The following is a 22,963-nucleotide window of genomic DNA, read 5'->3' on the forward strand; positions in this document are numbered from 1 at the left end:
TGAAAGCTCAGCCACCGGGATCAGTCAGTTGTGTTGCCGATCGTGGACTAATAGTGATATCACACGATTCCTGCAGTAGAAGGAATTGATCGATAGATAGATAGATAGATAGATATAGACGTCAAACCTGAGTCAGCCAGCAGGGGGCAATGCTGTCCAACTCTTCAGCATCATCATCAGCTTTTACAGAAACACAAACATCAGAGACTGCAGACTGCTCTGAAAGCAGCAGAAGGCCTTTAATCATTCAAATGTAGTCACACCATCAGAGATAACATTATTTTGACTTTATTTTGAAAGACAGGAGCAGAAACCTTTATTCATGTACACAGAGATGAGTGAGAGCAGCTTTCAGGGCTCGGCGTTAGCTTTGACTTTACTGAAGGTTTCCTCTTATGCTTTGTGCTTCTGCAAACAGCAGCAGAACAAACGCCACACAAATCATCATTTAAGGGTTTTAGTTTTATTTAAGCAGCTGCTTCGAGGAAGGCCTTCAGGCTTCTACAGAGAGCTAAACCTCAGTCACATATCAGCTCAGACGCAATGTTCAGAATCAGAGAGGCTTCCACTTCTTATCCATAACTGAACCTCCAGAAACCTGACAGAGAGAAACCCAGTCAGAACCTGCCTGAGAATCTGTCTGATTTAAGTTCCTGTCTGTGATGCAGAGACAGCCACAGGGAGCTGCTCACAACTTATTTTATTTTGAAAATCTGACTGAGAACCGCAGAAAGAGCTATGTTGAAGCTGTAGTGTGTAAGTGTGAAGTACACAAGTGGGTTAAAATGAATAAAATCTTCATGTTTTCTCACAAACACTGGCCTGAAACATCAATCACTCCCTCAGTGCAGGTCTCGGTCAGTCTTCAGGTGTTTGTGATGCGTCTTTGCTGAGATGTGACTGATCAGCGATCGATCAGGCTGAATATTCATGTTTGATCAGCAGCTGGGATGCTGCAGGATTCACTTTTAAACATTTATGGGAGCTTCGTGATCGATCAAAGGTCGGGATGTTGGATCTTTAAGGCTGAAACTGATCGATTAATTATCAATAATGTAACAAAGTGAGGAGGACTGGCTGATTGATCAGTGAGCATCAGTACTGCGATTGATGAGAAGCTGCCGTGGTTAAAGAGGACTCAGGGGGGCACCGCAGAGCTGCTCAGGTCGCCCTTCAGTGGATGCACCACCACATGACCGCCAGCGAGGCCAGTACACCAATCACAGAGCTTGTTGCAGAGGAGGGGGCGGAGTTACACAGGTCAGAGTTGCAGCACTTGAAGGTAAAACTGGAAACCTGGAAGTAATTGATGATGTCACAAATCAGTGATCAGACAAAACACGCACAGCAGTAGGAGCATATTCATAATCAATACACTAATTCCTCCTTGTTAGGGTATCGATCACACTGGAGTCTGGACTCCAGAAACTTCAAGAACTGCAGGAACCTTCAGGAACCTTTAAGGCGGTTCTAAAGGAGGGTTTTGAACATGCCAGAGGAGAAGAGTTTACAACAGCACTGCAGTTATGTGCAATGTTCCCTCTAAGCTGCACGCGTGCGCAATTGTGCACTGCTGGCTCGGTCTCTGCGCACAGAAAAGCTGCGCACAAAAATAAATCTAACCTGAATTGAGATTAAAATTAATACTTTAACAATTCAGTTTTGCAGTGTGAGTCAGTGACTGGCTGCTCCCGTATGGGATCAGAACGATGCCACCTTATCCCAAAGTCCAGCCAATGATGCGATGCACATTCGTATATATGCAGCTAATCAACGTGGTTGACAGGCTATGACAGCGTCCTTATGTGCTGGTGTTTTAGCGAGCAAAGCGGCTGATGTGGAGTGAAGCCACGTTAATGACAACGTGTACGACCATTGGAGATGTGAGCAGGACAGACGGAACAACTGACGGACAAAGTGTGGACTTTATACCAGTTTTTAAATTGTGTTGATCGGCCGCGTAAAACCAGAGTTATGATAAAATATCTGCAATGTTTGTTTTTCTTCCTGAATACTGTCGTTGTTTATATTTACTGCAGGAAGAAACGGTAAAAACGGCGTTTTATAAGGAAAACGCTGGAAAGCCTGTGAGCAAAAACACCCCCCCGCCCCCCCCCCCCCCCCACACACACACACACACACACACACACACACACAAAAGGCATTTAGTTGTTAAGGGAGGGGGAAGTTTTAGGAGTGACGGCGTGTTTGAGATGTGAGAGATTTGAGACGTTTAGCACAACACAAATCTTGTGTAGTCAGTGTGTAGTGAGTGTGTAGTCAGTGTGTAGTCAGTGTGTAGTTAGTGTGTAGTGAGAGTGTAGTCAGTGTGTAGTTAGTGTGTAGTTAGTGTGTAGTCAGTGTGTAGTTAGTGTGTAGTCAGTGTGTAGTTAGTGTGTAGTCAGAGTGTAGTTAGTGTGTAGTCAGTGTGTAGTTAGTGTGTAGTCAGAGTGTAGTCAGTGTGTAGTTAGTGTGTAGTCAGTGTGTAGTGTAGTCAGTAGTGTTGTTGTGTGTCAGAACAATGAGGCGCCTGCTGAGTGTTACAGGTGTTACAGCAGTGACACATCTGCTGCTGTCAGGCCTGCAGGTATCAGGCTGTTGTTCTCCTTCATCTCATAGTGGACAGAAATTATTTTTGGAGCGGCACAAATAATTTGTGTGGCATCAGATTTGATGCAGAACAGCTGATTGTTCTGTAAATAGTTTGAAATGTTTGTTTAAAAAATGCCTTGGCTGCATTTTTAGGTAAACAGCTGCAAAAAACTTTGTTGTTTGCAAAACTCAGTTATTTTTTTGAAGAAGTAACTATATAATTAATTGCCCAACATTGGTCATTATTTACTGTATTTTACAGACAGAGTTACAGACTCTCTAACTGTTACGTTCCCCTGAGGGGTCTAGGCGTTGAGGGGGAAGTAACAAAAAGTGTCCAGGTCAGAAAAAGGAGACAAGGCATGAGGGTTAAATTAAGGAGTTTTATTAAAGTAGTGTGGAGATTAATTTGTTATCATATGTTACCTTATATATGAGATCAAAGTAGTTGCATTATAATATGGTATGTAGTTTTAGTTTGCATTAGACCTCTGACTTAGAAGAGTGTGAAAATCATTAGATCTGTTGGATTGACCTGTATTATGTTGAATGTCTTACATTGTTTCAAAGGAGTTGTTAGGATAATGGATGTTATTTTAATCTCACTGATATCATTTACATGCACTGTTGTAAGTTCATTATTACTTCATTAGTCTGCATCAGTTTATCAGTTTCTTAGTTTCTTAGTAAATCGGCTACAAGGTAATTCTCCACCAGCTTACTTTCTCTCTGCTTAAACTGTTGCAACATCACCACTCCACTCGAGCTGGACTGTTACATTCAGTTATGCACGTAGTCAGGCCTCACTAACGTGCACATATATACAGACTAATGTAACACACGCACGTTCCCTCACATACACACTTATTAACAAAGGGATGTCGTCTCAGGAGATCCTCTCTAGTGGACTCACAGTTTCACAAAATGCACAACAGATCACACACTTGTTTTTCTCTAAAAGTACCATCTGATGTCTATATAAGGAAGACTTTTGGGATTGTGGGGACTTGATATCATTTCCAGTAAGGTCTGTGTGACGTCATCATGAATAATATAAAAGATATGGAGAGCCGCCGCCCGGCGGAGATCTGTGGCTGTACGCTTGTCTTCCCATGCTTCTGTCTTAGAAGTGTGTAATAAAGATCACTATTCTGGCATCTACTGAGACCATGCAGTCGTTTGTCTTCTCCTCAAAACTCGAATCATGACAGTAGCTCAACTAAAAGAGACGGACAAGCCGCTATCACCATTTAAGGAAAACAAACAAAACTCAGGCATTGGTCAATAAAGTACAACCTAAGTCAAAAAGAGTGCAGCTCACTAGCTGTAACCACACTAATGGCACTCTGGCCCAGAGCTCACCTTTCCCTGGGCTTAAATACTTTAAATTACTGATGTGAGTCAGCTGTGTAACAGGGAAAGGTGGCACCTCAGGCAGAAGAGGTGGTGGGACACGCCCACACAGGCACCTTCAGGAGGAGGCCCTGCTAACCTCCACCATCCAACAAAGAACCTGTGTTTTGATTCATTGCTGTGTAGAGTTTCTTTGACAAAGTTATTTGCAAGTATAACCTCGTGTGTGTGTGTGTCTGGCGTTAGTACTTCAATTTTGTAAATAGCTGTAAATAGATTTGTCAAGTAGCTATCGTGTATTTTGTTCACCTTGTATATATCCTTCACTGCAGCAGCCTAGTAGGCGTGAGAAGCCATTTTTGTTGATTAAGTTTTCTCCTGTTTTTCATTTAGAAAGTTAGGTAAGTGAATTGTCTTTTGTTTGGTTTTCATTTTGTGTAGGAAAGCGTAGGGACCATTAGGGAGTTTTGTTTGTTATTTTTGGCATTGCTCACTGCTGAAGAAAATAAATGGCTGCTTAGCACTTTAAAAAGATATTGTTGTTGGTGTTCTTGCTTGGGTGGTGTGTGAGTGGGCCAGCTTCTTGTTGCGTTCAATACTCGCCTAGACTAAGAACGTAACATTAATTAATTGCATAACTCAGTTACTTTTTTGAACAAGTAACTATATAATTAATTGCCCAACATTGGTCATTATTTACTGTATTTTACAGACAGAGTTACAGACTCTCTAACAGACCACAGACTCATAATACAAGTCAGAGCTTTATAAATATATAAAAAAAGAAAGTTGTGTTTTCAAAGTTGGAGTTGAAGTTATTTTTCCTTCCAATAGTGTTAACATGCTGCACAGGTCATCAACAAGATCTTCTTTAAATTTTCATTGTAAGTGGGCTGAAGCAGTTAATTAAAAGTAGTCTAACAGAAATGCTGTAATTTGATTATTTTAATAAACATGTAACTTGGATGCTGGCGTGACCACAGTGCTCACGTCTGCTGTTGCTCACAGTGGTCCAAGTGTCGGCTCAGGGAGTTTGTGTGTTCGCTCAGACACGTGAAACATTAGAGGGAACATTGTTTATGTGATGTTATTTCTTCAGAGAAATCTCGAAGAACTGAGTTCAGATTTGTTTTTACATTTTGGATTTTGGATTGTTTGTTCAGCCACAGCTCTCTGATTTTTACAGGTTTGTGAGGAGGACTCATGAAGCACAGACTGATTATTGAAAATGTCTGTGCGGGTTCTCTGTGGCGGTCTTAATCAATGGAAGTGAAAAAAAAATGAAGATGCCTCTTTGATAAGAGGTGAAATAGCTTCATGAAACATCTGTTGAGCTGTGACTTTTTGATTATTCGAGGGTTTTTTTGCAGTGAAGTAAATCATCTGCATTTGAAGCAAAGCTTTCTTTAAACTATCAGCAGCCTCACTTTAGTGTAAAATACAGATGGTGTGTCTCAGTGACGTCCATGGATGCACAGAGTTAGCTAAACCCTCTCATGTGTTGGTCCAGACATGGGATGTCAACCTCATTTTACACTGTGGGCTGGAAGTCGACCTTAGGTGGGCCAGATCCTCTTTATTTACACATTTAATGCCTGACATATATAAATAGTTAAATTCCAACAGCATGTTTGCATGATGAAGAAAAAAAATGCTGCTCGGATTACATTTACAAAACATTTTTATAGTTAATAAGGAAAACATGGAATTTTTCTATTATTTCATGACTTTCATGAACCGTCATGGGGGAGGTTTTTATGAGTAACAATAAACCTAAAAAACTTGTGAAAATACAGTTCAAAATTTAAAAAAATCATGCCCTTCTGTACATTTTGCAAAGGCTTCATGTGGGCTTCTTTGCTGTGCCTGATTTTGGCCCCCAGGCCTTATGTTTGTTACCCCTGGTCTAGACTCTGAACTGAACACTTCCTTAGCAGAAAAAGTCCTTGCAGCTAAAATGTCCCAGAAATAAAGAAATGTTAAAACTTGGACATGTCCTTAAAGGAAATATTTGTGTGGCAGGATGAATGTTATCCCTCGGTCCAACCCACTTTCAGCCTGGCCCATTAGGGGGCGCTAGTATAAATAGTGGCCATTTGAGTGTCTCTGCATCGCTTGCCTGTGATCTCCTTTTTGGTCACCTGACTTCCTCGGTGTGGTAGAGATCGTTTGTGGGTTACTCCTCTAAAGTCTCCATCGCGGCTGGTCGTAGCTATAGAAGCCTCCTCTGAGCTATTCTGCTTACGTTCTGTGACCCGGCTTACTTGGTACGTAATCAACTTTTGTTACGCTCTCTGCCTTCTATTGTTCTTTTATAGTAATTATTTATTATGTTTCGCAGGAAGTGTGGACCGTAGTTTTGCGCCAAGCTACGCGAACTGAAGTGCTGCTGTTTTGCCTTGCTGTGCTTTTACCGTCTGTTCCCGTTGTGAGAATTCTTTCCCTGCTGCTGTCAGCTTTTACAGTGGACGTCGGCGTGGACAACGGCCATATGCATGCCGGTTATCGGAGTCAGCTGGCGTGCCTATTGATTGACTGTTAACTTATCGTCGTGTGGACGGCAAGTTGGAGCAGTACGGCGATTCCGTTTGCTCCAGATTTTAGAGTTTTATCCAGATTGTATGTCGTTTTATTGCTTTTGATTTGTACTTTGGATTTTTGTTACACCACTGGTGGGAGGCCCTTTTTCTAGCTGTAGATCACCAGTGTGGTCCTGCAGTTGGGTTATCCCCCGGTGCTACACATTAGTTTGTTGTAATATATTAAAATTTTCTTTGTTTCTTTTTATTCAGATGCGGAGTGCCGACGTGGAGGAGACTAGGGTGCCTTGGTGGTGGGATCCCTTGAGTGTACACACCTGCCTTGTTTAGTTTATTAGTGTGAGTGTGTGTGTGATAGTGTGTTGCACTTGTGTTTTGGGTGTGTTTTCTTTCTTTAGTTTGTGTGTGGCATCCCTGCCCCTCCACTGGTAAGCCTCAGCTCTGAATACCTTTTTAAGCATATTTGTACTTGAATATTTATGATTGTGCTTTTATATGGTGTTTTAAATAATTATTAATAAATTGTGAATTTGTTGATCATTGAACCTCGTCTCTGGACTGAGTATAGCGAACCTAAGTGCCTTTCTGGTGATTTAGTGTCATTTCCAGTATTCTCTGGGTGAAATTCCCAGGGTGGCGTTGTCGTTCTTTAAAACTGAAGAGTATTTACTTTATATCCCAACCTTGTCTCGCCACAAACTTGGCGTTGTCGACAGGATATACTCTTTAAAACAGAGACGTGTGTTCTTCTTTTTTTGTTTGGTGTAACGTAAATTGTTTTTTTATATTATTTTGTACAGAATAAAGGCAAAGCAGCAGCTACTTTGGTGTGGGATTTCACAGCTGTGTTACAGAGATGGAGGAAGAGTTACAGGAACTCAGGGACTTGATCGCGCAGCTGAAAGCAGACAATGAGAGGCTGCGTCAGGAGAGGGCTGTTGGGTCAGGTACTAGTGCTACACCTTCTACTTCAACTGCATCATCTGTTAACCCCCCAACGGCTGGTGTCTCTGTAGCAGAGAGACTAGTTTTTGTGCCCCGTGACAGAAAGTGCCCTATGTTTAGAGGAAAATCAGGTATAGGGTTGAATGAATGGTTGGAGGAAATAGAAGGTTGTGCTAGAGCACGTCATTTGTCTTTGGCTGATAAAGCATTTTTCCTGTTTGACCACCTAGAAGGAGAAGCACGTGAGGAGATTAAATATCGCTCTAGTGCAGAGAGGACTGATCCTGCTAAGATAATTACTATATTGCAAGAACTTTATGGCTGTTCGGACTCCTATGTAGCATTGCAGGAAGCTTTCTTCTCTAGAAAACAGCAGGAAAGTGAGACGCTGCAAGAGTTTTCCCTCGCTCTCTTGGGTCTTATGGAGAAAGTTAAATCGAGTGCCCCCAATGGCATGCCCAATGCTGACGTTTTATTAAGAGATCAATTTGTTGAACAGGTCTTAGATAGTACCTTGCGGCGGGAGTTAAAGCAGCTAGTAAGGAGGCAGCCAACACTGACATTGCTGGAGATTAGAGGGGAAGCTATTAGGTGGGAACGTGAAGGGTTGCCTAGTGGCGTTAGGCATAGAAGCAGTTCTGTCCCTTCTGTTTATGGCATTCAGTATGGGGTCCATAGCGGTCCCTCAGGAATAGCTCAGTCTACCCATTTGTCTGAGATGAGCGAGATGAAGGAATTGTTAAAGCGCCAGCAGGAGCAACTTAATCAGCTCACTCAGAGCATTGCTCGATTGCAGGGCCCCCATCGAATGCCTCGCTCAGGACGGGGCGACTCCATTATATGCCGTCGTTGTCAGCAACCTGGACATTTTGCTCGGGAGTGTGATGGGGAACGCGTTCCTCATTCCCGGCCTCCTTCGCAGGCCCCTCTGCATAATCGCAGGCACTCTCCTTTAAATACGGCTTCGGAAAACTAGCACCCTCCGTATTGCCGAGCCACAGTTCGGGTGGGGTGTCTATTGGCTCAAGGGTTGTTTCTAATGGTCCAGAGGCAGTCTCGAAATTAATTTCATCCTGTCCTCATATAGATGTGGACATGGGCGGTATAAAAGTACCTTGTTTGGTTGATACAGGGTCCATGGTCTCTACCATTACTGAAAGTTTTTTCCGCCAGCATTTTGAGTCCTGGGGTCAAGAGCGTCTCCAAGCTTGTCATTGGTTGCAGCTTAAAGCGGCTAATGGGTTGTCCATTCCTTACCTTGGCTATATCGAGTTAAGTGTAGAGCTCTGTGACAAGTTTCTTCCACAGTGTGGCGTGTTGGTCGTTAAAGATCCTCCAGGTGCAGGACCTTCCACGGTTCCGGGTGTATTGGGGATGAATGTCATTCGGAAGTGTTACCACGAGCTTTTTGGGCAACACGGTGAAGCATTGTTTAGTTTGGGCTTTGTCACAGAGGCCCCTAAACCCCTTGTGCAGGCGCTGCAAAAGTGCCATGACGTTAGTATAAGAGCCCCACTGGATTTGTCTGGCCATGTGAGAGTGAGGGGTAAGCGAGCATGTTGCATTCCGGGTGGTGTAATGAAAGTAGTGGCCGCCACCTGTTCTGAGCAATATTCAGGTGCCACTGTGTTATTTGAACCTACTGATGTTAACTTGCCTGCTGGACTTTTAGCGTCCCCTGCATTGGTTCGAGTGGTTAGAGGTACTGCATACATACCAGTTGTTAATGTAGGGACTACGGCGGTCTTGCTTTACCCTAGGACCGTTATAGGGACCCTGGAAGATGTTCATGTGGTCAGTTTGCCCGCTGGTGTGACAGAAGTACTCCCTAACGTAGCCACAATGGCATCTCACACCGCCACTCCTACTGTGCAGGATCAGATGGAAGGGATTGATTTGTCTAAACTGTCAGCAGAGGAACAGGGACAGGTGAGGTCTCTCCTTAAGAAATACAGCTCTGTCTTTTCTGCTCATGACACTGATTTGGGTTGCACTAACTTGATCTCCCATGACATTCCAGTCTTAGACGATATCCCCGTGCGGCAGCGTTATAGGCGCATCCCCCCTTCAGAGTACGAGGTTGTGAAAGAGCATATTAACCAGTTGTTAGGGGCCGAGGTGATTAGAGAGAGTAGCAGCCCCTATGCTTCTCCCATTGTGCTCGTTAAGAAGAAGGATGGCAGCCCGCGCATGTGTGTTGATTATCGGCAACTGAACAACAAGACAAGGAAAGATGCATTCCCCCTGCCGCGCATTGAAGAATCCTTAGATGCGCTGACTGGTGCCCGTTGGTTTTCCACCATGGATTTAGCAAGTGGCTATAATCAGGTCCCAGTTACGGAAGAGGATAGGCCCAAGACTGCCTTCTGTACTCCTTTCGGCCTATTTGAATGGAACCGAATGCCATTTGGGCTCTGTAATGCCCCTAGCACCTTCCAGAGACTAATGCAACGCCTTTTCGGTGATCAACAGTGCCAGTCTCTGCTTCTCTATCTTGATGACATTGTAATCTTTTCATCAACAGTATCGCAACATCTTGAGCGGCTGGATGTGGTGCTAGGTCGGCTTCAGCAGGAAGGTTTAAAAGCCAAGCTTGCCAAATGTGCCTTTTTCCAGCGGGAGGTTCGCTACCTAGGCCATGTCATCTCCGATCAAGGTGTCTCTACGGACCCTAGCAAGGTGGAAGTGGTGGCTAACTGGCAGCCTCCTAAGACTGTTTCGGAACTACGCTCCTTCCTTGGGTTTGCCAGCTATTATCGCCGTTTTGTGGAGGGTTTTGCCAAGTTGGCGGCACCTCTGCATAGACTGGTGGCAGAGTGGGGAGGCAGAAAATCAAAGAAGAGGTCAGAGCATGGTGTCGTGGAGAACTGGACTGCCGAGTGTGCTCAAAGTTTTGAGGCATTAAAGACTAAGCTGACGACAGCACCAGTGCTGGCTTATGCAGATTTCTCTTTGCCTTTTATTTTAGAAGTGGATGCCAGCCATGCCGGCCTAGGGGCAGTGCTTTCCCAGGAGCAGGGAGGTAAAGTGAGGCCAATAGCCTATGCCAGTCGGGGTTTGAGGCCCACTGAGCGCAATATGCTAAATTATAGCTCAATGAAGCTGGAGTTTTTGGCACTTAAGTGGGCCATGACTGAGAAATTTAGAGAGTACTTGTTGGGCCATAAGTGTATTGTTTACACCGACAACAATCCTCTTAGTCACTTGTCTTCTGCTAAACTCGGGGCTACTGAACAGCGCTGGGCAGCTCAGCTCGCTTCGTTTGACTTTGACTTAAAGTACAGGTCAGGAAGGAGTAATAAGAATGCAGACGCTTTATCTCGCCAGCATCCACCTGATCCTCAGGAGATTAAAGCCATGGTTCCTGGTACAGCCTTGCCTGGACCTCTTCAACAAGCCTTGCGGCTGGGACCAGCTGAGGTATCACAAGCTGCCATTACAGTTTTGCCCCATCTCACTACTCCTGATCTTCATACCCTCCAACAGGTCGACTCAGTGATAAAGGAGATCTTGGTGTTCTGGAGACGGAAGCAGCGACCCAGCTTTGAGGAGCGGCAGCAGCTTGCTCCACTTGCTCTGGTGCTGCTACGACAATGGGATCGTCTGATCGAAAGGGAAGGAGTTCTGTATCGTCAGGTTCATCGCCCTGACGGTGCCGAGGTGGTACTTCAGCTTTTGCTGCCTAGTGCACTAATTGAGCAGGTGTTGACTCATGTTCATCAGGAGCACGGCCATCAAGGTGTGGAAAGGACCCTAGCGCTTCTCCGCTCACGGTGCTATTGGCCAGGTATGTCTGCTGAGGTAGCTCGTTGGTGTCAGAGATGCGAACGTTGCCAAGTTGCAAAAGACACCCAACCAGCAGCTCAAAGTTTCATGGGACATTTGTTGGCTTCTCGACCAAATGAAATCTTGGCCATTGATTACACCTTGCTCGAACCTTCCCGGAATGGGCTGGAGAACGTTTTGGTGATGACTGATGTTTTCAGCAAGTATACATTGGCTGTCCCCACTCGTGACCAATGTGCTGCTACAGTGGCCCAGGTTCTCGTGACTGAGTGGTTTTCGAAGTTTGGTGTACCAGCGCGTATCCATTCCGATCAGGGTCGTAACTTTGAAAGCTCCCTGATCCAGCAGCTCTGCAGGTTTTATGGTATCGAGAAGTCCCACACTACTCCTTATCATCCGGCTGGAAATGGTCAGTGTGAACGTTTTAATAGGACTTTGCACAATTTGTTGCGGACCCTGCCAGTATCCAGAAAAAGAGACTGGAATGTATGTTTGCCCCAGTTACTCTACTGTTATAATACCACTCCCCATCAGGCTACTGGGGAAACCCCATTCTTATTGATGTTTGGGCAAGAACCCAGGTTGCCAGTGGACTTTCTGTTGGGCAGAGTACCGGACCCCATCAGTGGAGATGTGCACGAATGGATTCAGGAGCATCAAGCCCGGCTACAGGTTGTACATGAAGGAGCCAAGGAACGATTGCAATTGGCTGCCGACCGCAGAAAGAGGCACCATGATAAAAAGGTGAAAGAGGCACCATTGAACAATGGCCAGTTGGTGTTCCTGCGCGATCTGAGTGGAAGAGGGAGATGTAAAATCCAAGATCGATGGAAACCCGTGGTATATAGAATCCTGAAGGCACCTAAAGGAGGTGGGGCAGTATATACCATTGCACCTGCAGATGATCCCAGCAGTGTGAAGCATGTTCATCGTACCTTGTTGAAGGCTGTGGTAACGGCAGCTACACCATCAGAAGGGCCTGCTCCAAGCAGTAGCTCACATGGCCCAGAAATATCCTCCCCAGAACCAGGACATGACTCATCACGTGACAGTGACCTGTTATTCCTGAGCATAGGAGCTCCTCAAGTAAATGTTTCACCATCTTACAGCCCAGTGGCAGTGATTCCAAGTAGCCCTGAGTTGTTGCTTCCACCAGAAGACCGAACTTCCGATGTTCCAGCCACTTGTACAGTTACTCCGAGTGTAGCACCAGTTCCATCTAGCTCTCTTCCTGCTCCCTCTACGAGTTCTGATACAAGAAATGTGGTGGTGCGAAAAACAACCCGGTCCACAGCTGGCCAGCATTCAAACATCCATCATCTCCCAAGACCAACAGGGGAGGTGGCACAAGGGGCTGCTAACTCTGTTTCTGAGCCTAGGGTACATGCTGTCTCTGCATTTTTTAGGCCTTGGGACTAATCTGGGTGTCTTTGTAATTCATCGTCGGGGCGACGATGCAAGAAGGAGGGGTAGAATGTGGCAGGATGAATGTTATCCCTCGGTCCAACCCACTTTCAGCCTGGCCCATTAGGGGGCGCTAGTATAAATAGTGGCCATTTGAGTGTCTCTGCATCGCTTGCCTGTGATCTCCTTTTTGGTCACCTGACTTCCTCGGTGTGGTAGAGATCGTTTGTGGGTTACTCCTCTAAAGTCTCCATCGCGGCTGGTCGTAGCTATAGAAGCCTCCTCTGAGCTATTCTGCTTACGTTCTGTGACCCGGCTTACTTGGTACGTAATCAACTTTTGTTACGCTCTCTGCCTTCTATTGTTCTTTTATAGTAATTATTTATTATGTTTCGCAGGAAGTGTGGACCGTAGTTTTGCGCCAAGCTACGCGAACTGAAGTGCTGCTGTTTTGCCTTGCTGTGCTTTTACCGTCTGTTCCCGTTGTGAGAATTCTTTCCCTGCTGCTGTCAGCTTTTACAGTGGACGTCGGCGTGGACAACGGCCATATGCATGCCGGTTATCGGAGTCAGCTGGCGTGCCTATTGATTGACTGTTAACTTATCGTCGTGTGGACGGCAAGTTGGAGCAGTACGGCGATTCCGTTTGCTCCAGATTTTAGAGTTTTATCCAGATTGTATGTCGTTTTATTGCTTTTGATTTGTACTTTGGATTTTTGTTACACCACTGGTGGGAGGCCCTTTTTCTAGCTGTAGATCACCAGTGTGGTCCTGCAGTTGGGTTATCCCCCGGTGCTACACATTAGTTTGTTGTAATATATTAAAATTTTCTTTGTTTCTTTTTATTCAGATGCGGAGTGCCGACGTGGAGGAGACTAGGGTGCCTTGGTGGTGGGATCCCTTGAGTGTACAAACCTGCCTTGTTTAGTTTATTAGTGTGAGTGTGTGTGTGATAGTGTGTTGCACTTGTGTTTTGGGTGTGTTTTCTTTCTTTAGTTTGTGTGTGGCATCCCTGCCCCTCCACTGGTAAGCCTCAGCTCTGAATACCTTTTTAAGCATATTTGTACTTGAATATTTATGATTGTGCTTTTATATGGTGTTTTAAATAATTATTAATAAATTGTGAATTTGTTGATCATTGAACCTCGTCTCTGGACTGAGTATAGCGAACCTAAGTGCCTTTCTGGTGATTTAGTGTCATTTCCAGTATTCTCTGGGTGAAATTCCCAGGGTGGCGTTGTCGTTCTTTAAAACTGAAGAGTATTTACTTTATATCCCAACCTTGTCTCGCCACATTTGCATCGGTATCCCGGCGCACCCACTGACCGATCCCACTGACTGGGATCGGTCAGTGGGTGCACTAATGGAAACATTTTTTTGGGAAAGGTTCACTTCAGGCTTTTAATGAGCCACATGAGGTGATAACATTTGTTCTGGCGGGTTTTGAAAAATCTGCCATTTTACTGTGAAAGATGTGACTGTGCCACTGTAACACATCTGACCACCACACCATCCTGCTGGCCTCTTGATGGCTAGTCATTGATGGCTAACACTCTGTACAAACTGGAACAACTAACTCCGGACTCTCCCAAATTCATCCTGGGTAATTTCAACCACTGTTCCCCTGACAAGTCGCTTAAAGGATACCAACAGTATGTTACATGCAGCGCACGTCAGGGGAAGACTCTGGATAAAAGCTACGGCTCTGTACCAGATGCATTCAAAGCCTCCCCCCCTCCCCCCTCTCGGCTCAGCAGACCACCACACCATCCTGCTGGCCCCTGCTTACAGCCCAGTCATCAAGAGGATTAAAAAGGTCACCAAAAACATCAAGCAGTGGACAGAGGAAAGTATCCTCACCCTACAAGGATGTTTCGAAGCCACTGACTGGGACAGCCTTCTTTCTCCCTCTGATGACATCGACAAATAGGTTGACACGATGACATCATACATCTCCTTCCGTGTTGACAAGATTATTCCCTCAAAAACAGTCTCCATCTACCCCAACAACAAACCCTGGATCACCAAGGAGCTCAAGGAAATCCTTAATTAAAAAAACAGGACTTTCTTCACCGGCTCTGCACTGGATAAAAAGGAGGTCAACAGGGAGGTCAAGAGGGCCATAAGAACTGCTAAACTGGAGTACAAAAATACTGCTGAAAAAAAATTCACCACCCTGGCAGGGCCTCAAAACCACGGCCTCTGTGAATACTGTGGTCACCACCCCCAGAACCATCCAGGTGGAGGGCAGAAACCCCTCCTGCCTCCCTGACGACCTCAACGCTTTCTACACCAAGTTTGAGACGGACAACATGGCCCAGCTTGAGGAGTCCAGATCCTCACTCAAACCTGGCAGCTCTGCACTCACCTTCAGACTGAGGACGTGGTGAGAGCCCTCAGGAGGATCAGGGAGAGGAGCTCACCTGGCCCTGACAACATCAGCAGTCAAGTTCTGAGGCACTGTGCAGGGCAACTAGGAAGTGTGTCCTGGACTCTATTTGAACACTCAGTTGACAGTCACACCGTCCCCCAGCTGTGGAAACACTCCACAGTCATCCTCATCCCCAAAAGAAACAACACAAAGTCTCTGAATGATCTTCGTCCTGTGGCCCTCACCTCCCTGGTGATGAAGGCCATGGAGAAGATCATAAAACAGCACATCGTAAGAGCAACTGACCCCCTGATGGATCCACTCCAGTTTGCTTACTGTGCACGCAGAGGTGTCGATGATGCAAAACTCTTCATCTCGGACTCCATCCACAAACATCTGGAGCTCCCTGACTCTGCCAGACTTCTGTTTGCTGATTTCTCATCAGCGTTCAACACTCTGCAGCCTCACATCCTGGCCACTAAACTTTCCTCCCGATTTCACCTGGATGTTCAGTGGATATTGGACTTTTTGACCAACAGGACGGGTCAACAACTCTCTCTCCGGTCTCCATTCCACCTCCACTGGCTCCCCCCAGGGCTGTGTGCTCTCCCCCCTGCTCTTCATCCTCTACACTGATGACTGCAGATCCACACAGCCCAACTGTCACCTGGTTAAATATGCTGACAACACAGTTCTCCTGTCACTGCTGTCAGGCCCTCACAACACCACGGGCCCGCTCTGCAGGAGTTTGTAGAGTGGTGTGACAGCTCCAAACTTGAACTGAACGTGAGCAAAACCAAAGAGATGGTGGTGACCTTCTCGAGCAGGCAGAGGGATCTGGCTGCTTCAGTCACCACCACCATCCACGGGAAGCCAGTGGAGGTAGCTGAGGTGTACAAACACCTGAGAACCATCTTTGACAACCTCCTGAGATTCTCTGCCAACACAGAGGAGATTCTCAGAAGGTGCCACCAACGGCTATACCTCTTTAGGAAACTCAACTCCTTTTGAGTCAGCACAGCCGTCATGATGACTTTTTACTATGCCTTCCTGGAAAGCATCATGACCTTCTCCATCACCTGCTGGTTCCACTCCCTCAGCCTTCATACAGGAACAGACTGCAGCACACTGCATCAATGTGCTCTACAATCATTGGCCTGTCAGAACCCTGGCAGGTTTTCAGCCAACAGGCCCTCAGACAGGCAGCCAAAATCATCAACGACCCCTCTCACATTCTTCACCCTGCATTTCAATGGCTCCCCTCTGGGCGACGCCTCCACTGCATTTCCTGCAGGACTGAGAGGAGGAGGAGCGCCACCTTTGTCCCCAAAGCAGCTCTGCTTTTTAACTCCAGCCGATGAGGCCATTTCCCACACCCAGAAACATAAACTACTCTACACTCTTGTTATACTGCCGACACTTTACTCACTTTTAGTCACTTACAGTTATTTATTCACCTATTCAGTCACTTTAATTTTAAAACTGTGTATGTATTGTATATTCTGTGTATTTATTATCTCATTCTTATTACCTGTTTGTGCCCTGTCCTTATCTTCAACGTCATGCTGCTCTGTTGTATCTTAATTGCCCCTTGGGGATAAATAAAGGCTATCTGATTCTGATTCTGTACTGGTGTCAGTGGATGCTCTGATGGCACAAAGAGGAGCTTCATCACATCAACATCAGCAGCAGAACAGAGCGGCTCAGTCTGCGGGGGCCTCAGCACTGATGCTAGCTGTTACCATCAGAATAATGACTGGAGTTGAAAACCAACGGGTTATTCTATTCAATTCAAATACTTTATTGTCCCACAAGTGGAAATCTGTTTAGCAGCAAGGCAACAATAAGAGTGAACAAAACAATAACCACAACAACAACCACTTCCACTCTAACCCTAACATAGTTCCACTGAGGCTCAGGGGTTAAAGGTCAGAGGTACCTGGGGGAACATCTGTGCCAGCCGGCCGTACTCACAGTCCGAGTACTTCATACACTGACGGTACGTCATCCCACCTGCAGGACAGAAACATTAGAAACATGAGTAGAACCTTGGAGGTAAGAGCTGCTGGGCTGATTTGCATCCAGCTGGAGGATCAGACGTGGAGCCTCCAGACTTACAGAGGTCAGGAACAGTTCTATAGGTGAACAGGTAAAAGCAGGTGTGACTGTACCTCTCTCCCTGAGCGTGAGGCAGGCGTCGTCATAGCTACACTCTCGCTCTTTGGTGCAGCTGGCTGTGTAGTCCTTACAGCTGTAACAGCGGATGGCTGATCCTGAAACACACCACACATCTGGATTACAACATGTCCACTCAGGGCTCTGAAGGCCATCTGAGTGGGAACAATGATCAGAAACATAAAAAAGTGTTCCCTGCCTTCTAAAATGAATCAGAATCAAGACTTTCAGTCCACACTAGTTCTTCATCTGATCAACGTGAAACCAGCTCCAGCCAGGATGAGGGTCCAGGTCATTAGGGTCGTCAAATAATTACAGGTTAAATGAGCAAGAATCTTAAACACAGTCGGACTTTCAGCTCTGCAGACACTCCAAACATATTGAGTCAGGTAACAACAGGTCATCACTGACAGAGGCTGATTATTCCCATAGAGCCAGTTCCTGTCACAGTACAGCCTTTCTGTTAATGAAACGTTAACTGTAGACTCTACATGGACCTACAGCCTCCTCACACCTGACCGCAACATCTGTGGTCACATCTGCAGTTTTATCCCATCAATCACCTGAACCCGTTAACCAGACTCAGACCGATTCACCATCTGCCAAATGACTCTGACTGTATCGGAACTCGGGCTTCACGTCAGACCCCAGTTTACTCAGAACAATCAGACCCTGGATATGCATACATCACGACTTCCATTCCTTAACTTTCTGTTATCTGCAGTCAGAGAGCAGTGCCCTAGTTTAAAACCAGCAAGAGTGTACGAATAACTGTTTCCACGTGGGACTCGAACTACAGTTTGGAAAAAGAGAAAAACGTCATCTTTTCTAAAGCTTCATGAACAAAAAGCCACATTTAATCTGAAGCTCTTCTTTTCAGCCCACAGTATCCTCATAAATGTGCAAAACCTTATTTCTTTATAACCATTTTCATTAGTTATGATTTAAACCAACAGCTAGCAGCCGCACCCATCACCCGTCCCACTCACTGTGAATGCTTCCTATTCAGCACTTTCAGTATCGTTCAGATACACAGGGACTGTTGAGCTTTTGTATTCAGTTTCATTTACACAGCAGTAAATCACAACAGCAGTCTCTTCAAGGCTCTCTCTGTTTTACAGTAAAGACCCTATGTTTATAAGTATATATGTATATGTTTAAGTATATGTATATAAAGTCTACAGAGTCAGACATGTGAATGAATCAAACATACCCAGTCCGATCAGAGTGCAGCAGATCACCAGACAGATCCCCAGGGTGCTCTTCATTTTCATCTCTGCACAGCTCACAAACTCATCTGTCAGAATAACAGAGCAGGTCCACGGCTCATCCAGCAGCAGCTCTGATGATGATGATCAGGAGGAGGAGCGATGACTGACTCTCATCAAGGCTGAGTGTAGCTCAGAGGCCACACCCACTGGATGGAGCCTGTGCCATCATCTTATAAACAATCACATGCATTATTTCCATGGGTCTGCGGTCTGCAGTCACCATGAACACAGGCGTGTCCTCAGTACCAGCAGTCACAGAACCTCTAGTGTCAAACGTTCGGTCCGTTTCTTTGGTGAGTTTGTTCCACTGCAATGTTCAAACTGACACGTTCAGCAGGAAGTTTACAGTTTGCAGTTTCTGTGGTGTTCGTACAAACCAAAGAATGAAAACAGAGAGGTGAAAGCACCAAAGGATTACTGTCTCTCTGTGGGAGCCGTGGTCAGAGGTGGGCGAGAAGACATGACTTACACCAACTTTCTGCTTGACCTTTCACATTTAACCTCGAATCAACTCAAACTGCTCGACCGTCTCCACGAAGCTTTCGTGGTTCAAACCTTTAACATATATCAGGGGGTGCATAATATCATATCAGGCCTCACGGAATAAAAATAATAAACTAGAACAGTTAAAATTAGAAAAAATGATCCACGATTTGGACGCCAACAATGCAAGGGCTCCCTCTTTAGATAAGTACAACACTATTTGTGCATTAAAATATAAACTAAATCAAATACTAACCAGCAACATTAATAGAGCGTTCACCTTTGTAAGACAGAAGTACTTTGAATTTGGGGACAAGCCACATAAGTTGTTAGCTAGACAGCTAAAGAAGTTAAAAAATGACAGAATGATTCACAAAATTAGATCACGCAATGGAAACCTGGTTACATCACATAAAGACATTAATGATAACTTTAGGCAGTTTTATCAATCTCTCTATACTTCTCATTCCACTGCAGGGCCTAAAGATATGCAGGACTTTTTAGATAAGTGTGATCTCCCTGTGTTAGATCAGGTGGATCGCAAGATTTTGAATGCCAGGATTACAACTGAAGAAATTATTAAATCTATTGGTTTATTAAAAAATGGTATGCATCCAGGCTGGGACAAGATTTTATTTCCTGGATAAAATTACTCTACAAGAATCCCACAGCCAGAATCCTTACAAACCAAACATTATCCACTCAGTTTAAGCTCAGCAGAGGGACACGTCAGGCATGTGTTCTTAGTCCTGTTCGCTCTGGAACCCCTGGCACAGACGATTCGTACTCACCCTGATATACGTGGCTATGACACAGCATATACTTCTAATACTATATCGCTCTATGCTGATGACATTTTACTATACATAACAAAACCCCAAACCTCCGTCCCGGCAGCCCTCTCCGTTATTGACAAATTTGGCACCTTCGCCGGTTACAAGATCAACTGGAAAAAAAGTGAAGTATTGCCCATCAAATTGGAAAGCAATGAGTGGTTTGCATCTCTCCCATTTAAAATAACTTGTGAAAAAATTACATATCTGGGCATCACAATAACAAGAAAATATATTTCCTTAGTGAAAGAAAACTTTCTCCCTCTACTGGAGAAGCTAAAAAACAACATCCAGTTTTGGAGGACACTCCCTATCTCCTTGATAGGAAGAGTGAACTCAGAATGGTATTTCTCCCGCAATATCTGTATTTGGTCCAAAATATCCCAATTTTCCTGCCCAAATCTTTCTTCAACAAGCTGGATGACATTATTATGCCGTTTAAATGGAACTACAAAACACATAGAATAAAAAAAGAACATCTATGTAAACACGGATCCCTTGGTGGACTTGCACTACCTAACTTTATGCATTATTATTGGGCATCAAATTTAAGAATAATTTACCTCTTACTGGATGATACAGCGTTACTCCCCCATGTTCTGCAGATGGAGCGGGAGGACTGCCTTCCTTACTGTGTTGGTGGAATATTACTTTCTCCTACTCCCTTGACAAGTGCACACTATAACTATAACCCAGTGATCCATACCACAGTGCGAATTTGGAAACAAATAATTAAGCACTTTAAACTGAAATCATTATCAATGAGTATGCCTGTTACAGCTAACCCCTCTTTCCTTCCATCATGTGCAGACGGAGCCTTCAACGTGTGGCAGGAACTGGGAATTTGTAAATTAAAAGACATACTCAAATGACACCTTCATGTCATTTCAACAATTAATAGATAGATTTGGACTACCGTGCAGCCATTTTTTTTAGATATCTTCAACTACGAAATTATATCCGCACACATCTGCTGCAGTTTGAAAGCATGTCGTCTGACACCTTGGATAGATGCCTTAGTGATAGCCGGGGGTTCGAACAGAGTCTCATTATTCTATAACTCAGTACAGGAGATGAGTACACCTTCAACTCACTCAATTAAAGAGGAGTGGGAAAAGGAATTTGGGATTTCCGTATCGGAAGATTTTTGGCAGGAGGTCTTACGCAACATAAATATGCTTTTTATTAATTCCCGTCACTCTTTAATTCAGTATAAAATTGTACACAGGTTACATTGCTCAAAGGAAAGACTTCACAAAATGTACCCAGACTGCTCTCCTCTCTGCGAAAAACGTATGACACATTATGGAAATCTGTTAGATAGTTTTGCACTTTGTCCAAGGCTTCAGGGTTTTTGGTGTGACATTTTTACTTACCTCTCTAATATTTTTAAAAACAAGATTGAGCCAAATCCAACAGTAATTATCTTCGGGATCTCCAAAGAAACACAAAGTTTACAACATTCTCAAAAAAGGTTTATGTCATATGCATTGATCATCGCAAAGAAACTGATCCTGCAGCTTTGGAAAGGCAAAGAGGTTCCTGTGTTAAAGATGCGGCTTGCAGAACTTACAAATACTCTTCACCTTGAAAAAATAAGATATACCACGAATGGCAATGTGAAAGATTTTGAACTAATCTGGCACCCTTTACTTGCATATCTTGGGAAAATTTAAATTTTTGGCAGTTGGGGGATCGGGGCCCATAGAGGGTGTTGGTTTTTTTTTCTTTTGTTTGTTTTGTCTTGTTTTGTTTAGAGAAAAAGGGGGCATAAGTTCTATTAATTTGTAACAACTGTGATACTTGCTTCTAATAAAAGACATTTGAAACAAACCTTTAACATATATAATGATTGCTGTGAAACTTTAAAATCAAAAACTTTTCAAGATGTTTCTGAAAAACGATCCGTTGAAATCTGAGGGAAAGTTTGAAACTGAATATCTGAAAAACTATCAAAGATAAAAGCCTGAAACTTCACTGCTCTTTCTCGTCATCAGAATAATTCAGGATCTGTGATTTGGGATGTCTCTGAGCAAAGGGCTTTGATCAGTGGTTGTTGACAATTGTTGACAATTCAGATTTTGACTGATTCTGATGAAAACTCCAGGCTGTTATTTCTAGGGTGTTTTAGATATTCTTGTGCAGACATTTTCAAACTAATGACCTGAAAGTAGGTCGATGGACTGTTTTTCAAGGACACACATCTAGAAGTTTTTGATGTATGAAGCTAAAATTTCACAACACAAATTAGTTCTGTGAAAATCTTATGGAACAACGTCAAGCCTGAAATGTTTTAAAATGTACTGATTTCAGGAAGAATGACCACCTGGACAAACCTCAGGTCATAAATCAGGGGACTAGATCTCATGAATATTTTACAGCCTGTCTGAGAGCTCAGAGCTGGATGTGGAGTCTCTACAGAGTAACAGCATCTCAAAATGGCCTTAAAGCTCATGTTGTCATGTTTCTTTGACCAATCAAAACCACGGTCTGAGACACATACCAGATAAGAGTAACTTTCATGCCCCCCCTCCCCCCCACAGGGAGAGCACAGAGAGGCCAACCTGTCATCAGTGTTTGAATGCCGCAGAAACGTTGTTTTTTTAAATAGTGCCTTTTCCTTCATCAGCTCATCAACTCTAGTAAATTGAAAACATTATGAAAGAAAGCAGCTTCACAGATGTTCAGGATCAACTCTGATGATGCCTTTGTCTCCAATGGCGTGTCCAGCGGGGTGGCCTGGGGGGGCACAGGCCACCCCCCAAACCAGACTGGCCACCCCAGGTGCCACCCCAAAGGCAAAACAATAAAATTCAATCAAATATCAAATGTCCGATTATGTTTTCACGGTGACGCTCAGATATCCGAGTGTAAGTGAATGCAGCATCGCTTCTGCGCTATGCGCATCACGTTAGCAAAGGTAGGAGAGCCAAGCACGAAAGACGGCACTGCAGGAAACAATTTTTCGGTGAAAGAAAATGAGGACAGAATAAATGTCCCGGTAAGTAATATTAAGTTTGTTGAGTTTAGTAAACTTCGGTGAAATTAGAATACCAAGGAAAAAATAACACTTAAAGAATTATTGCAGCTGTGGAATATTTCAGACAGTATGCTACTGAGGGCAGCTAACATAAGAGTTATGCGTTATAAGATATAATCTAAGTCGTAACATTGCTGTATGGAGCTGCAGATTTGGTTGCAGGTTAACATA

The 22,963-nt window shown here is 44.4% G+C and overlaps 1 protein-coding gene and 1 long non-coding RNA gene across 2 annotated transcripts; one reads left to right on the forward strand and one right to left on the reverse strand.

Moving 5' to 3' along the window:
- Positions 1-215: 215 nt before the first annotated feature.
- Positions 216-19,030, reverse strand: cd59a (CD59 molecule (CD59 blood group) a). Its single transcript, XM_026142471.2, has 4 exons — positions 18,379-19,030; positions 17,162-17,263; positions 16,930-17,003; positions 216-1,296 (listed from the first exon to the last, which is right to left on the reverse strand). Exons 1-4 carry the CDS (start codon positions 18,437-18,439, stop codon positions 1,174-1,176), a joined length of 360 nt encoding a protein of 119 aa, XP_025998256.1. The 5' UTR covers positions 18,440-19,030; the 3' UTR covers positions 216-1,173.
- Positions 11,879-13,762, forward strand: LOC145420300 (uncharacterized). Its single transcript, XR_013901604.1, has 2 exons — positions 11,879-13,296; positions 13,470-13,762. It is a non-coding gene; the product is annotated as an uncharacterized LOC145420300 (long non-coding RNA).
- Positions 19,031-22,963: the final 3,933 nt, after the last annotated feature.

The sequence above is a fragment of the Astatotilapia calliptera genome, chromosome 15, assembly GCF_964374335.1.
Source record: "Astatotilapia calliptera chromosome 15, fAstCal68.1, whole genome shotgun sequence".
Classification (NCBI taxonomy): domain Eukaryota; kingdom Metazoa; phylum Chordata; class Actinopteri; order Cichliformes; family Cichlidae; genus Astatotilapia; species Astatotilapia calliptera.